We start from the raw sequence: 16056 nt of genomic DNA, 5'->3' as shown, positions 1-16056 counted from the left end.
TAATGTAGAAATCTTACCTTGAAATCCGCAACAAGATTTTGTGTGCAGCAATGGCGAAGAATTTGTTTTATACTCACTGCTTCTCCTTTTCAGTCTGTCTACATATGAACTTCCCTTATTCACTAGCTCTTCTTTTTCTCTGTCTTGTTTCGAGGGCCCCAACCCAGGGCTGTTTGGTTCTTCATTTATCAGCGGAATCTGCAGTGCAGTCATGCTCATGTTGAAATTGTCCTTGTTCCTGATTACAAATGCCAATGGCATGTTTTCAGCACCCTTTCAGCAGCATGTGTGAGAGATGAAACATAACTCACAGTACAAAGCTCTTTAATGCGATTAATGTAAAAAAAAAAAAAAGCACATAAAACTAAAAGTGAGACATGCTTATGTTTTCATCCCCTTTACTTTGCAGCTCCTAAATAAGATCTGGTGCCACTAATTATCTTCAGATAGGGTCCATCTGTGCACACGCTCGAGTGGTTTAAGAGGAAACATTTAAAAGGGCCTACTCAAAACACAAAACTCAATCCTATGGCATGACTGAAAGCATTTGTTCAGTCATGCCAGACTGCAACATGGTTGCAATGCAAAAACAAATAATACATTATAAAAATTATTCATAAACTTTAAATACTTTTGCAAGTCATTTTACTTTTAGTTTGTAGTGGAGTACAGAGGTACAATAAAACAAGTCAAAATAGAGATGGGAAGTTGAGATAAAAAAAAGGAAGTGAAAAATAGCAGTGACAAGGTTGAGTGTCCCTCTCCTCTTGCCCTCTGACATATTTATGTGGTTTGCCTTACCTGTTGATAAGCCTTGTTTTCCTTTTTGCTGTTTATCTTTGGCTCAGCAGTTTCTCACGTACCACAGCAGAACGATAACTATTAGTTAGCAGCTTGTCATGTAATGAAAACTAACACGAAAGGCTCTTGATCAAGAATCAGTATGTGATGAGTTGAGAATGAGAATGTCTTGAATCGACAAGAGGATGATTATGTGGTACTCTGGTGGATTGCTTTGTGAACTGATGTGAAAACAATCACCTCATACTGAACATGAGCTAAATAAAGGAGATGATTGTGGATTTTAGAGGGACCAAAGCAATATGACCATCCTGGGAGAAGAAGAGGAGGTGGTGGAGGACTACAGATACCTTGGTGCTCACCTGAACAACAAAGATGATATCTTTATCTTTAATTATACCTTTATCATTTGGGATGATGGAGTTTGCAGAACTGAACACGTGTGACTCGTTGAGTTCCCCCATTATTTAATTTCCACTTTTCTGCCGCTGGGATGTCAGGTGTGATCGGTTTTAAAATCCATTAGCTTTATGTTGCACTGCAGGAACGGTAGTTACTGTTTGTGAACATAACATTCAAATTCAGACAATAATTTTGGGAGGCTCACAAAGAATTAGGAGACAGAGCTGAGATGATGAAAAGAAAGCAGTTCAGAACATCCATCCATCCATTCATTTTCTATACCTGCTTAATCCAATTTAGGGTTGCGGAGGGGCTGGAGCCTATCTCAGCTGTCATTGGACAGGTCGCCAGTCTATCACAGGACCCAATTTAGAACAATAAAACACACTTCTCTGATAGTTTCACAGCAGTCATGCTCTAAGGCGCAAATAAAAACACCTAAAACACTGTAGAAAACTGTGTAACATTAACAGATTGTATGTGCATGGACTGGCTGGGGGGGAGCAAGACACCTCGGCAGACTTACTTTGCCTCATCTACCCTAAACCTTAGACCTCAGTGAAAATACAGCAAACCCAAGGCTGAAATGAGCTTTTATCTCCTAGAAAAAGCAGCCCCAGGCCATTTAAGAGTGCTGTTGGTTAAAATGCAGCCATTGAGACTGCTTACATGAGAGAACAGATTCATTTTTTTATTTCTGTTCTTTACATCTGGGAGGTGGAAGCATCAGAGCCAGTAACTCAAAGACAGCGAACCAACTGGTAAAGAACGCTGGCTCCGTATCGACCTATCTGTCAAATCATAATAATTGAGCGTTGAGAGTTTGGCTAACTTTTTGCTCTCGCTTCTCCTACATAACAACAAATGTCCATGCGGGCCCTGCACATGCAAAGCCATACACATGAACTTGTTGTCAAAAGCCCACAAATATGTAAAGAGTCTGAAAGAAAAAAGATGTGTTGCGGGGCTGGAAACCAAAGTTCTGAAGTGCAGTATCTCAGCCCCTGAGCGCTCCTGGGCAGTTTCAGGCCTGGTAGTGTGCTTAACAAAGGTCAGAGCACTTCAAATCAAGTCAGAAACACAGAGTTTAAGGTTCACAAACTTCTCTAGTTCTTTAAATGTGGCGATGCATAAAAATGATGTGTGAAAGATAACATCAGATGTATATCCCTGAAAGTGTTTTATACTAAATCAATTATGATAAATTGCTGTTGACACTGGATGCTGTTGGTACTGGATGCTGTTGGTACTGGATGGTACTGGATGGACATTAAATTACAGAGAACCTTGGAGGAGAGTGAGTTCAGTGAGAAATTGTATCACCGCTACAATCTGAAATCCAGCATTATCCAGTTGAGCCCATTCTCTTTGTGAACTTTACATTGTGCATGTAGTTCTCTCACACTGAAAACAGCTGAGTTGCATCATTTGGACGTTAGCAGTCATCGTGTGAGCCGCTGTGAGCATCCTGCTCCTGTATGAACTGAAGACGTATAACACTGATATTGTACAATGCAGACACTGACTCCCGTGTGAGATTAGCTTTTAGTTCTGTTGCACAGTTCTGCAACAGTTCTGCAATATTGGATGTGCCCGGCTGTTGTGAGTTTGCCTTTTGGGTTCTCTGCCACAAAGATCTTCCTACCACAAACATTATCTGGCAGAGACCTTCCTCTCAGATATCTATCTAACAGGAGAATTTCTGCCACTGACAATATTTTCTGGATGAATACCACAAAGACAGACTTCTCTTGTGGGTATGGCAGGAAAAAAAAAAATATATAGTTTCTTGATTTGTCCGTAAAGGACCTGAAATTATTGACAAATAAATGATTATGGTAGTGGTGCTTTTCACGGTTATTATTTTCTGTTTTGATGTGGTCACATGAGCTGCATCGATATGTGGTGATGTGGATGAACATTTTACCTGACAGGTTAAATCAAAGGGAGACGTTTCAAATGTTTATATTTCAAATATGAATAGAAATAACACAGGAAGAGGGCTACACAACAAACAAACCTGCCATTCATGATTTATGAAAAAAGTCTTTGAAGTTGAAGCTTTAGAGGAAGCTACTGCACAAGTCCCTTACAAAGAAAAGGAGAATCTTGGTGAGAAAATCTTTGAAGCATAAAATATTTGTTGCTCTGCTGTTTGTCTGTTAATACAGAACATACAGAACATACATTAGATAATAGTTTTCTGCAAGTGTTCTTCATGCTTTGATGAAATGTTTTTATAAAAGAAAAATACAGCAATAACAGTTTATGTGAATGCATCCTATTGAATAGCATCGGATCAGCCGGTGGGAACAACTCAGAAGAGGAATCAGACCCCTCACAATTGCCTCACAATTAAGGTAAATACTCCCTGTTTGACTGAACTGAAGAGATTTGTGAAGGGAAAAAAAATAAATCAACGCTGTTTAAAGTCACAATAAATTTTATTTTGAATAGGATCTTACAACAGATTGTTTTAAAATTCAGTGACCAAGGAAGCAAACTTAATCCAAAATAAATTTGCTGGGTCAGATAAGTAATATACATCCAATAAACACGAGCATATAACATAACACATGGTTAATACAAAATATAGAAAATCTGACCAAACTACTTTAAATAGAAATACAACAAAATCATCCTTCCTACTGTTTGTATTAGCTTCTGTAACATTTGAAGTACATGATTGTACTGTGGTGTTAAACTTTGATCATTAAGAACACAGTGAAGCTGCATAAAATGTTTCACATCTGTGTTAACTCGAGTTAATGTGCGTTAATGGTTGTCAATGCTGACTTTGCTTTGTTTCGGGATACTATAGTTGTGAATATATGACATATTGTATACTGTGGAGCACTCTTGCATGACAGGTCACTTTGTCTTTTATTCTGTGTTTTCCACGCACACAGATGTATAATCGCAGCTGTGTCTGTAACTGTGATCGCCCTTACGTTAGCAGTGATTTCTTGCTGTCATTCTCAGCATCACTCCTCTCCCAGCCCTGTCGAATGCGGGTGAGAGTTCTGTCCACGCAAGGCAGAAAGAGCAGCAGCCGCAGCACCAGCACCACAGACGGCACCACCAGACTGAGCATGTAGCCGGGGGGAGTGAACCATTTGTAGTAGGAGGGGCGAAGGAATTTGTCCCAACCATAAAGGTAAGTGTGAAAGGTACAGAAGAACAATGTCAGGTATCCAAGCTTGGACTGGAAGAGAGGGGGGAAAAAGTAACACCATTAAACACACTTTTAGATAGCTATTTTCACATGTTAGAGATCCATTAAAAAGGATTAATATTGATATGTGATCCTCAATCACTCAAAGATTAGCCAGAGCTTTCCTCAGAAATGTCCTGGTGCTTTCCTGTGGTCTAGGTTAGGATATGCAAAAAAAAAAGACTGACCTACACATAAACACTTTATGACCACATGTGCAAACTCCAACAAATATTTGTGAAGATAAAAATCATACAGATTTTTATAACAGTAACCTAACTCCTGTCTCCAATGAATCTACACATACACATACACACACATATGTGTGTGCTGAAAGAAAACCTGAAGACTTTTGGCCCAGCATAATGCATGCCCCCAAATTACATTTGATGAATAACTTAACATTTAAAGAGCCGCCTTAATTTGGACTGCAGTTTAGGGGAGCAAGATAATTAGTTTGACATGACCCAGATACATTTATGAATCAGTTGGTTCCCTGCAGTGTGACCGATTTAATTTCTGATTGGTCAACATGAGAAAACGGTAAAGAGCTGGGTTTTCCCAAGTAAAACAACCCCAGAAGAGTTAACATTGTTTTAGCAGAATTTGTTCCAAAAGGAAGTTGAAAACAAATATCTGGCCTAAACAACAATTTTCCATCTGAGCTAAAGCACAGAACCATCCTCTTCAGTCACAGCTTGAATTCTGGTTGGTACACTGATGTGAAGATAGTGGTTCTGCCACTACTCACAATCCTCAAAATGAACAGCATCCTGTGTGTAAATTCCCCCACTAACTGAAACTAAGTAAACAGATGCAACAGTGGAAACATTTTGTAGTGCACATTGAATTATCGCCAGCGGACATATTGTAAGTACACATCAACTACGATATTGCACGTTTGTGGCAAACCTTTAAAGGTAATGATACAGCAGTTATATAAACAGCTTGTCTGTATTCATTGTATTCAAGGACAGATTATGAGTGTGACACGATGGAAAAGTGGCTGAGGTATGTGGTACATGGCTAGAGGTGCCCTGAGTGACAAGTTCTTCTCGGGTTGCATTATATTCTGTATCAAATTCCTGCATTGCTTTCTTTTTCTGTTCCCAGTATAATATGCCCAAAATGCAATCTAGAAACAGAAAAAAAGATGGCCTATTTAAAATTGAAATAACATACAACTGCACAATTCCTGTAAAAAACACATGAACACAGAGAAGATTGTGGGCACAAGTAAAAGAGTGTTCCTTGGGCACCACACCACAGTGGAAAATTCCACAATCTCATTCCACCACTTGAGACAAGTAAAGGATTCAGCGAATGAGTCAAATGTGGATGGGCTGCATCAACTAGTACTGAGGCCACAGTGTTTGAATATGACTGTATGAAGACATTGAGACTCACACTCTAGATTAACTATGTTATATAAGCAGGTAAACATGTCAGTATCCACCTGAATGAAGCTGAACTCTCTCCAGCTGAGAGAGTTGCTGACAGAAGGGAGAGAGCTTATTCCCAACAGGAGATACAGGCCATATCCTAGAATCCCAACAGAGAAGTAAGAGTCAGTGCGCCAGGCCAGGGTTGTGTCAAACTCCGATGTTTTGTTCTCCTTGATCTTTAAGTGACCAAAAAAAAGCAGAGAGATGTTCATTTATTTTTGTACCTGCTGATAGTAGAGAGCCAATGTTGTTATCCAAGACAGTAAAATGTTTCCCAATAGTATTACCTGTGAGATAGTGTTTTGTGCAAGCCTGTATCTCACATAATATCTGTGAACAAAGATGGAGAAAAAAAGGAAGATTCTTCTCAATAACTTGGAAAAGGTAGTGGCCAATGCAATGCTAATATAGTAATTACCTGAGCCTACTGTAAGAATTAAGTTGTTCTTTCAAGCTTGAATCAACACAAACGGAACATTAAAACCTCTATTTGTTTTAGGAGTATTTATTATTCATCATCTGGAGAACAAGGCAAAAAAGAAAAACGAAAATGAATACAGGCAGTGTGAAAATGAAAGGAGCAGTGTGCAATATTATGTAACCTCAAGTGATCAAATTACTGTCTACTCAACTGCTCATGGCTGTCACTATTTCCACACTTTTACATGGTGGCAGCGATTTAATGCGATTTAATCCAAGCTTTTACTATCATAATTATTCTAATAATTTTGTCTGATGTCAGCAGTTGCGGACTGATTCAGTAACATAACCTTGTGTGTGAGGTCTAAATAACGGAGATAATATTACCCCTCACTGTGAAATTGCAATCATGGAATTAATTTATCCAGTGGCCATATCCTAGGCAAAGTTATTTAACACACAAAATGCATTTATGTTGATGTGCTAAATTAATGGTTAATGTGTATTGCAACTGTGCTGTTACTTAGGTTATGTTGAATAACATTGCAAATGATAAATATGATCCTCCATTTGTCAAATGTTTGCTATCAACTTCTCTAAACTGTTAACCAAGGCCAGCCACCACAACTAGCTCATCTTTCTTCTTCCAAACAGCGCTGTTCTCCTTCCTCTTGCCTTTTCTGTTGGCATGCAGGCCAAACTATGAAACAATGACACCCAAATCAATCTGCTACTGACTTATCTGACTATCAGGTTTAAGACTCACAACATCATTTATCCTTTCTGAGGTAGTGCAAAAACCTGGCAGCACAAGATAGTGGCTGCTCCTTAAGAGGACCCATTTCCCATGATTATTCACTAATGGAAATATAGTTATTAATAATCTTCCATATTTCTGTGAAAACCGATCATTTTATATACTCATTCTGTTCTTTTAAGTAATCAACAGGAGTTACCCAAGCACAAAAGAATACATACATTTTATCACTCTTGAGCACATGTCAATAGTTTGATCTTTGATCAATTACAAAGTTGATGAAGTCACATGACATGGTCACTGTTTAGCTTCAGCTCTGCTCCGTGTGTTCTAGTTGGAGCAGGACAAAGTTTAAAGGGAAACTCCGGTATTTTTAAACCTAGATTTCTGGCATGAAATACGTTTATCTACTCACTGAGAACAGTTTGGCGAAAGTCTGCGTCCTTCAGAAGCTATTTAGATAACTCGCAATATCTATACTCGGCGCATATCCATATAATGGAGTGAATGGGGCAGGGACGATGCAGCCTCTAAGTAAGGCATTATCTGTGTTTATTTCACCAATACTTTAAGAAGAATAAATGAACGAACATGTACTATAGCTCTGTTAGCTCATTGGTGCTGTTATGTGGCTACTTGCGGCTATAGGAGAGCTAACAGAGGGATTTCTACACAGGCACTCTACTGGGACCACTTCGTTATATGGATATATGCTGATCGCGAGTTTTCTCAATAGCTTCCAAAGGACGCTGACCTTCGTCAAACTGTTCTCGGTCAGTAGATAAACGTATTTCATGCTAGAAATAAGGTCTTGGTTTAAAAATACCGGAGGTCCCCTTTAAGGTTTTTAGAACAGTTTAAAGATCAAATGAGGATTAGATGACCAATAACATTTATTTATGAATAAAAGGAAAATCTAAGATGGATTATGCACCACAACTACAACTGGGAAAGAAAATGAATCTCCTGAATTGACTTTGGTATGTATAGTTTGTGCAAAGTTTTTTTGTTTTTTTTATATAATGGAATTTAGAAAGGAATGAAAGAAAACATTTTGCATACCAAGTCTGACCATCTCTCTTCCTGTTATGCATTTTTTTAAAAACAAATACATATAAACTTCGAACCAGTTCATGGGTTCCTACATCAATACTATATTAATGGTATAGTTTTGACATTTTATTGCAAAAAAATCAAATTTGAATTGAGAAAAAAAAAATCTATTATTGTCAGTTGAATTAGTTTGAAAATGAAATTATGCAACTATTACTACTAGCAATAGGTTTCACAAATGGTTAACTTCAATACACAGGTGTGAAGATGTGTGCAGCGCAGCTTGCCCGTACCTTATAGGAATGATGAGAGTGTACAGCACATGCAGGGAAGCAAAGGCAAGAGCCAGCAGACCCAGCTGTTTCCTGCACAGCATCCAGCGATCCAACCAGTCAGGGAAACGCCTGAGGCAAAAGTGTGTTTTTAAATGTGTTGGATATTGTAAACATCTGTGCAGAAATTGAATATCAGTCCACATCAGTTTCCTACTTGTATTTGGTTCCTCTGTAGAGCTGAAGGAAGGCAGCAATGACTCCAGGCAGGTAACAGAGAGATAGCATAATAATAGAAACAATGGGAAACACCTGTAAGAGGAAGGGGGAAACGCACACAGCTGATTATAAGGAATACAAAACTCCTAATTTCCGTTTCCATAGAACACATGTGCAGGTGGCTGTTTCAAAGAAGATTTCAAAGAAGTTGTAAGCTGATAATCTGTCTTCACCTTGTTGGCCAGAGACACCATGATTCTGAAAGAGATGTCTTTCCCCTGTTCAACATATGCAAAGACGACATCTCTGATGAGCAGGTAGAAGAAGAAGGAGGCGGTAAGGCCAATGGCCAGGCGAATGGGCAGCCTCCATTCTGGGAACAGCTGCAGGGGGGAGTCCTCCAGCTCTCTGGCTGCAGACAGAGACCCTCTATCCAGAACAGTGAAGCCCAGTTTGGAAGCCGTCTCTGCCACTGCCTGTTTAGCCACAGCACTGTTCCCACACAGGTACACCTGGAGCATGAAAGCATCCAACATTTTACTCCACTAAAATGTGAAGAGTACACCCTAAGAGTTTTTCAACCTAATATTTATGCATTTATGCAAGTGCGCGCACAATGATGAAAGGATGCATTTGACTCTAGAGAACTGAACATAAAAGTGCATGTACAAACTGTGGCTTCTCGTTTGAAAAACTAAATTTAGTTGAAGCAAGCAGGTATAAACCAACAGCAATGCTCAGTCAACTCTTTTGTGATGTTGCTGAAGGTGCTCCAACTACAACACACCCCAATGCATAAACATGCATGGTCCCGTGTGGTTTTTACTGTCCTCTGGGGCTGCACAACCAGATCAAAATGAAACAGAAAAAACCACATGTGCTGCAGCTTTGTACTGAAGAGAGAGCGGGAGAAAAACACGTGTTGGGAAGCTTAGATCTAACAGACAGACCACTGAGTTAATTGATTTAAAGATACATCAGAGATGGCCTTCGAAACAAAAATATTGGGCTGACTCCTCAAATTTGGCTTGTTTTACTTGGATTCTGTTTGATGAAAACTTCAAAATGAGTTAATGAATATAATTTGGACTGAAATGCTTTCCTCTCAAAAAGAGAGTTACATTTTTAATTTGTTGGGCAGCACCCACCATGTGAACACATCAGAGAACTGTAAAAATGCTTGTGTTTTTGTGGCGGAATAATAACCTGACAAATGACTTACTTAAATGAACAAAATGTTTACAGCAGTGGAGGAAAAGGATGAATTCCTAAAGAACAAAAGTAGGAACTGCAAAGTTTTGAACTGGGTATATTTTTCCAACACAGACAGGTCTGCACTGCAAACAGATGTATTCAGTACCTGTCTATTGGCATCTGAGGGTCCATTCTGAAGGGCCCAGGCAGACAAGGTGTTAAAAGCCTTCACCACATGAGCTCCAGGGACTAGCCTAGACAGCAGACAACAAACTTTTGCTTCATGCTCTACCAGTTACTGATGATTCTGACCACATGATCCAGTACACATCCCATTAATTTTAGATTATTACATTACTGCCTAAGTTGTCCTTACCTCTGCAGATACTCTGCATTGGCCTCTGGGTACATATTCTTCTTAAGATTGTTGCTGACGTCGACCAGGACCTTTGAATTAATGAAATCAGTGAGATGGAAGCAAAGTTAGAAATGAACCAACTGCTAAGTAACACAAAGATATATGACTGCACAACCAGTACCTTCCCCTTGAGTTGAGGTGCAAGTGTCTCCAGAAAGTCGTAGTGTTCTCTGTGAACACAAATAAAGACCAGATTGGCCGACTTGGCTGCTACCTCATGGCTCATTGCCTGCACAACACACACAAATAAAACACTCTTGTCATGCACAGGTATAAATTATGGCAGCACGTCAGCTAACAACTGCCTCAGAGACACTAGTTAGATGTTGCATGAAAGATAAAAACAAAGCACTGCAGAATGAAGCACATGAGAACCAATTTTATCTGTGACCTTGTTTGACTCGTTAAAAGCCTGATAGCAGCTGTTTCTTTTTTCACCAGCACTAGATATGTACTTTGCCTTTTACCAGCACAGTTATCTGAGTTAGTTTGGGAAATTCCTAGTAAAATACCAGGTGTAAAAAGCAGAAACAACAGCATAATCATCAAAAATCTGTCTGGATAAAGGCTTCATTCTAAATTTGGCAAGATATCTTGAAAAAGTACCTGTGTTCCTGGAGGCAGGGGGCCGCAGCTGTGAGGTCTACGGCTGCCGTAAACCACTTTGTAGCCAGCCTGGAGCAGACGATGGCCCAAAGAGCGCCCCAAGTCCCCTGTTCCAAAGATGCAAAGTAGCTCCTGCTCAGGGGTAGCTGCCGCGCTCACAGGACACAGCGGCATGCTCTCTGGCTTCACCTCCTCTGACATGCTGGTCTGTCTCTCAGTCGATGTGGCTACAGCTTGACACAAAGTATATCCAGTGGTTTTGAGAGAACAAAACACTGCTTGAGGCAGGTCTTCTGTCAGCACCAGGCAGCTGTATTTAAATATGACACAGAAACTGGTCTAGATTCAAGACAGATTTAACAAACTTGCTACTAAACTAAAAATGTGTTGCCTGTTCTTTCTAACTCTAAAATCAGTGTGCAGACTGACAGATCAGAAGACTTGACGCAGCTTTTGTATTGGCCCATCCTCTCCCGTTTTAGGATGGGTCCTGGGTGACGTCTGTCTAAACTGGGAAACTCCATTGCAAAAGGTGCTAGGATGTGTGCAAGTCTTGGAAGGAACATCACAGACTGCTTTTCTGTTCTTTGTTAAACATAGTGTCTGTGTACATGTGTGAGTGTGAGTGTGTTTGCCTCAGAAAAACAGTCAGTCTGTGAAATCAGTCGAACATCTGTGCCAGATTATGCAATGTGGGAAAAAACGCTCTAATGTCTTACAGCCAAACCAAAATTCTGTGGTAATTCCAGTTTTACCAGCTCACTGTAATATATTCATAAATCCATCATGTGCAGTAGGTTGAAGTCATGAATAATTTGAGGATATGAGATGGGATGCACATCTAAAAATCTAAGTGTTGGATAGATTTTGTCAGCTGACTAATAGCCAAGTGTGTAAATTAGTTATGTCAACGCTCTGAACAGTAATACTTTAAAGTAGTGTCCTATATTAAATGCAGAATGGAACAACATTCAGACAAAAAAATGGGATCATCTGTCATCTCAGTTATAAAGCGATAACACCAAGCCCTCTACGAACAGTCTATCTGGGCCAATTCCAGGTCACAGTATGCAAACACAAAGCGCTGGTATGCTCCCAACCCCCTCCTGTCTTTTCTGCACAGTCTCTATTTTCCAGCCACAGAATCCCCATACCCTATAGCAGATGCATAATTACTTTGACAAGAGGGCAAAACAAATAGCCCACATCTCTTTTAGCAGAAGGTTATTTGCAGTGCGGTTAAAGTTAAAGAACTCAATCCATATAATCAGTCACTGATGCATTGGTCAGTCGAGGTGTTCAGTGATTCAAGTACTTTGCAGGCAAACCCACCAATTACAGTCTAATATGCTCTCTTGAGTTGCCCCTATGAGTAATTAATGTTCTTAGCCTTGTAACTCAAGTTGGCCTCTGACTGCAACCCTTCTTATATTCCCAGAGGTTCAAAATAGCTCTACTGTTCAAGGCCGAGGTGAACCACAAGCCCAGTGACCTGTCCTAAACTGTAATTACTCCCTCTATTCTACTGCTCTACTTAGTGCTTAGCGTGTGTTTTTGCGAGCATGTGAGTGTATGCGACACAAATATGACAAATATATTTTTGCAAACACTGATTTGTGGGTTTTTTTTTTAGCAATAATTAGGTGATCATTAGCTTGAGACCCGACTGAAACTAATCTGCTGGTCGGTAAACTAATCTTCAAACACCCCCACCACAAGTGTCCCAGAGTTCCTTGCACTCTGAAGCTGACCTCAGAGATCATCAAATCAAGAGAAAGCACAGACACGAAAGAACAGAGCTAGCCCTCAGAGAACATAACAGCTGCTGTCAAAGTTACACTCTAAACAAACTGCCTGAAACAGCGTAGGAGGTTTTCTGTTAATCAAAACAAAAGTGAGTGGAGGCAGCAATCACATATCAAATGTCAAGTATGGAAAAAGGCACTCTCAGGCAAGGGTGATGATTGGACTGTCCAGTTTTACCAGGCTACAGCCATTACCGTGATTGGCTTTATACTCCACAATATCTGATTGTATAAGCAAAATGCAGGTTGCATTAGAGCCACAAGTCTATGCTAATGAATTCTGGTGCATGAAATGAGGTTCACCAACACAGCACAATCCTGCTCTCCATATCATCAAACTATACACATGACAAGTGAATTGATTAACATTGATTATGTTGTTTCAATATCACCTTTTAAGGGTTAGAATATATACATTAAGCATCAAGTTGAAGCTGATACATTGGCAGTAGGGAAATGAGAACGCCTTAGGATCTGAGCAATCTGAAATTGGACAGGGCATCTCCAGAATCACAAGTCTTGTTGAATATTGTCAGTATGCTGTGAACTGGAAATGGGTTCACAGGCCCCCAGTTTTCACTCATACACATGGGGAGAGAAGGCTGGCCCATGTGGTCCTACCCTACAGAGCTACATTAGTATAATAAAATCCTCAAAGTGCCTTATTATACTTTTATTAATTTGATGCCTTTCAAAAAATTGTCCCAAATAAAAACACAATGCTCCTGAGCTGCCTGAAACAACTTTTCAAGTCCATGATCTTGATTGAGAAAAAAATCTGAATATTTCCTGCTTGATGATAAGTTTGGCATGCCCCACAAAAAGGAAAGGAAATAAAGACCTGTCTTAACACTCCTCTATGTCGAGTCAGTCAGCCTGGTCAGGTAGAGCTGACTTTGGAGCTCATTTATAACCACTGTATATGTGCAAAATGGGGCCTGGAAGTTGCGTACAAAGCCTCTGACACAAAAGTTTGGATCTATAAAAACGCCTGACAGGTGAGCTGAGCCTATGAGCAACTCAGAGGGGACCACCAGATGGACAGATTTTTCCCCTTCTAAAATAACTCAAATGTCAAACATTTCATAGCAGTTTGAGTGAGAGCTATATTATGGATTTTTACACAGCATCAGTTCAGGATTATTTATTTTGTCACAACCCAACAACCGCAGAATATCTGTTGAGCAACATGGTCTGCAATCTGTTCCAGAACTGTCCGGACTGCAACACTGTGCTGCAATACAGGAACCCCCCCCCCTCCTTCCCCTGCCAACAAAAAAAGATTAGGAACATGTAGATAAGCACAATATGGCCTATTTAATGATGTCAGAACACACAGTTCAGCATAGCTGTAGACTACCGCAAGAAGTGTGAGTGTAAGACTGGTAGTCTAACAAAATGTATATTCCTTTATTTTATATGGTCATACAGGTTTATATTACGAGAGGGATAGATGGCAGCAGTCACTCCAGTGGAGGCAGAGTCACTCTCTGGGCAATACTCTGTTCCAAAATGCTGGCTCCTGGTGTTCATGTAGATGATACTTGAAATTTTTTTTTTTAATTACCACATAGTTGCAGACCACATACAATACATTCCTTGGTGATAGCAATTTTTCTTTTTACCTTTCAACAGGGTAGTGTACCCTGCAACTCAAAAATTGTTCAAAGATGTTTTGAGGCACATAACAGAAAAGTCAAGGTGCATATTTAACCTCAAAAGTCTCTTGACCATGGTCTAACTTAACATCTTAAAGATGTGCTGGAAACATTTCATTTAATAGAGATACCACTTACTCCTGACAAGACTTAGTGACTTTGATGCTAGCATTTTGGATCCTGGTACCACAGGGTGGGTTAGAGCTGTTATGGCAACACAAAATGGCCCTATGTAGGGTTCTTGGACAGGTGGTTTTAATGTTGTAGCTAATTGGTGACCAGTCCAAGACTGATTTTTACTCATACTTCTACAAGTTTGAATTGTGAAGTGTTTGTTCAACGGAGAGTTATTTGTGACAGTGCTAATATATGTTTCATTGTGACCATACGGAGCTCAGGAGGGATTAAAGAAGGGATGTGGATTTTCTGCAGTGAGAGGGTCGAGTATGGTCCATGGTCTCCAGGTAATGAAATATCAGATACATGGTTAACTGTAACAGTCATGGTCAAGAGGAATGCATTTTTAATGATCTACAGCAGAGAGATGTGTTGCAGAGTGTTAGTTGATGTGTGAAAAAAAGAGAAAGATTGCATAGAGAAGGGAAGGGTATGATCACATTAGTGTTTCCACTGTACTGCAGGGGTTTCATGGTTCGAGGTGATGTGATCTGAGGTGTAACCAAGCCAAAGACCTGTTGTGTTGCAGAGCCAGTGGTTTTTGTGACTTTTCCCTCTTCTTACTTCACGCCCTCTGCATGACATATCCGCTGTTTGTTTTTTTCCTTATGGCGCTGAGTGTCCTCCCGTGAACCTCTTTGACTACGTTTGGGGATCATGTTTGGGTTGCGGGCTATAACCAGACGCAGCCAGATAGGCACATGTAAAAAAGTTCTTGTGACAGGAATACACGAAGGCTATTCTAAAAAAAAAAAAAACACTAAACAAATATTCTTATCATTTGCCTCGAGGAGGAATAAACTGTCGAAGGCCTCTGTTTGTAAACATGAGCACAAGAAGAAACAGAATCCAGCTGGCCAGTTGGCAGCAGAAGATATCCTTAGTTGAACTTAAAATGGCTTTGGAGAGAGTCAGGAACAATGTTGGAAGTTGTGCTTCCCCTAACACCAAATCCTGTCTCCCTCTCTCTGGTCTATCATCTTGATCGTTGTAGAGATTTACAGTGAACTCTCCCTACTGACCCCGGCTGCTCTGGTGCTCAATGAATGGCCTGTAAAGTTAATGGGTCAGAGCCAATCTTTCCTTGTAGCATACTTTATCCCACACATGCAGACATACTCACACGCACTCCCTCCATTCCACTTATCTTCCTCTTTTCTGTCTCTCACAATGCAGCATAGGGATGTGGACACAGCTTTATGAGTCCTAATCACAATGGTTATAAAACCTGAATGAAAGAATGAGCAATGGTCTTCGTTACCCTGATGTGTGCAGTATTAGAGGAGCCATGACATCAATTTCTCTCTCTTAACTCATCACTGACTCATGGTCTTGGGTTTCACGTTCTAATGCAAAGAGTACTATTTTGATATCCTTTTCAGTGTGCAAGGTACTGGGTGGGACTCATTTTCAATGAAAAGTGGCATACGAATTGATATAATTTAATTTAATCTATTTAGATCGAATGGATTCAAATGTATCTACATCTGCATCTTGCCGGTTGCAGGCTATTAGTGACCAACAAAGCCTCCATTTGGAAGTAGTGGGAGAATGCATTGCATTTCCAGAAAGGAAAGTCATTACTGGACTTAAAATGTCAATTATTGTCACCCTT

At 40.0% G+C, this 16056-nt stretch overlaps 2 protein-coding genes across 3 annotated transcripts in view; both read right to left on the bottom strand.

The window, feature by feature from the left end:
* The window catches only part of LOC140316501 (serum amyloid P-component-like), a 55376-nt gene that overhangs the window by 1914 nt on the left and 37406 nt on the right, over positions 1 to 16056 (bottom strand). Inside the window, exon 1 of one of the 2 annotated variants that reach the window (XM_072394354.1) lies at positions 18 to 306. The exons of the other annotated variant lie outside the window; for it this stretch is intronic. The gene's annotated coding sequence lies outside the window, so the exon portion shown is untranslated. Of the gene's footprint in view, positions 1 to 17; positions 307 to 16056 lie in introns of those variants that run through there. 2 annotated transcript variants of the gene reach the window in all.
* Positions 3629 to 11248, bottom strand: LOC140316499 (metalloreductase STEAP4-like). Its single transcript, XM_072394351.1, has 10 exons — positions 10802 to 11248; positions 10317 to 10424; positions 10154 to 10224; positions 9944 to 10031; positions 8817 to 9095; positions 8582 to 8676; positions 8386 to 8496; positions 6150 to 6192; positions 5874 to 6038; positions 3629 to 4408 (listed from the first exon to the last, which is right to left on the bottom strand). The coding sequence occupies exons 1-10, from the start codon at positions 11000 to 11002 to the stop codon at positions 4151 to 4153; spliced, it is 1419 nt and encodes a 472-aa protein (XP_072250452.1). The 5' UTR covers positions 11003 to 11248; the 3' UTR covers positions 3629 to 4150.

This window comes from Leuresthes tenuis, unplaced genomic scaffold (genome assembly GCF_036924035.1).
Source record: "Leuresthes tenuis unplaced genomic scaffold, fLeuTen1.0.hap1 SCAF_10, whole genome shotgun sequence".
Lineage (NCBI taxonomy): Eukaryota > Metazoa > Chordata > Actinopteri > Atheriniformes > Atherinopsidae > Leuresthes > Leuresthes tenuis.
Note: the sequence above shows the minus strand (reverse complement) of the source record. Positions and strands in the feature narration are given on the sequence as shown.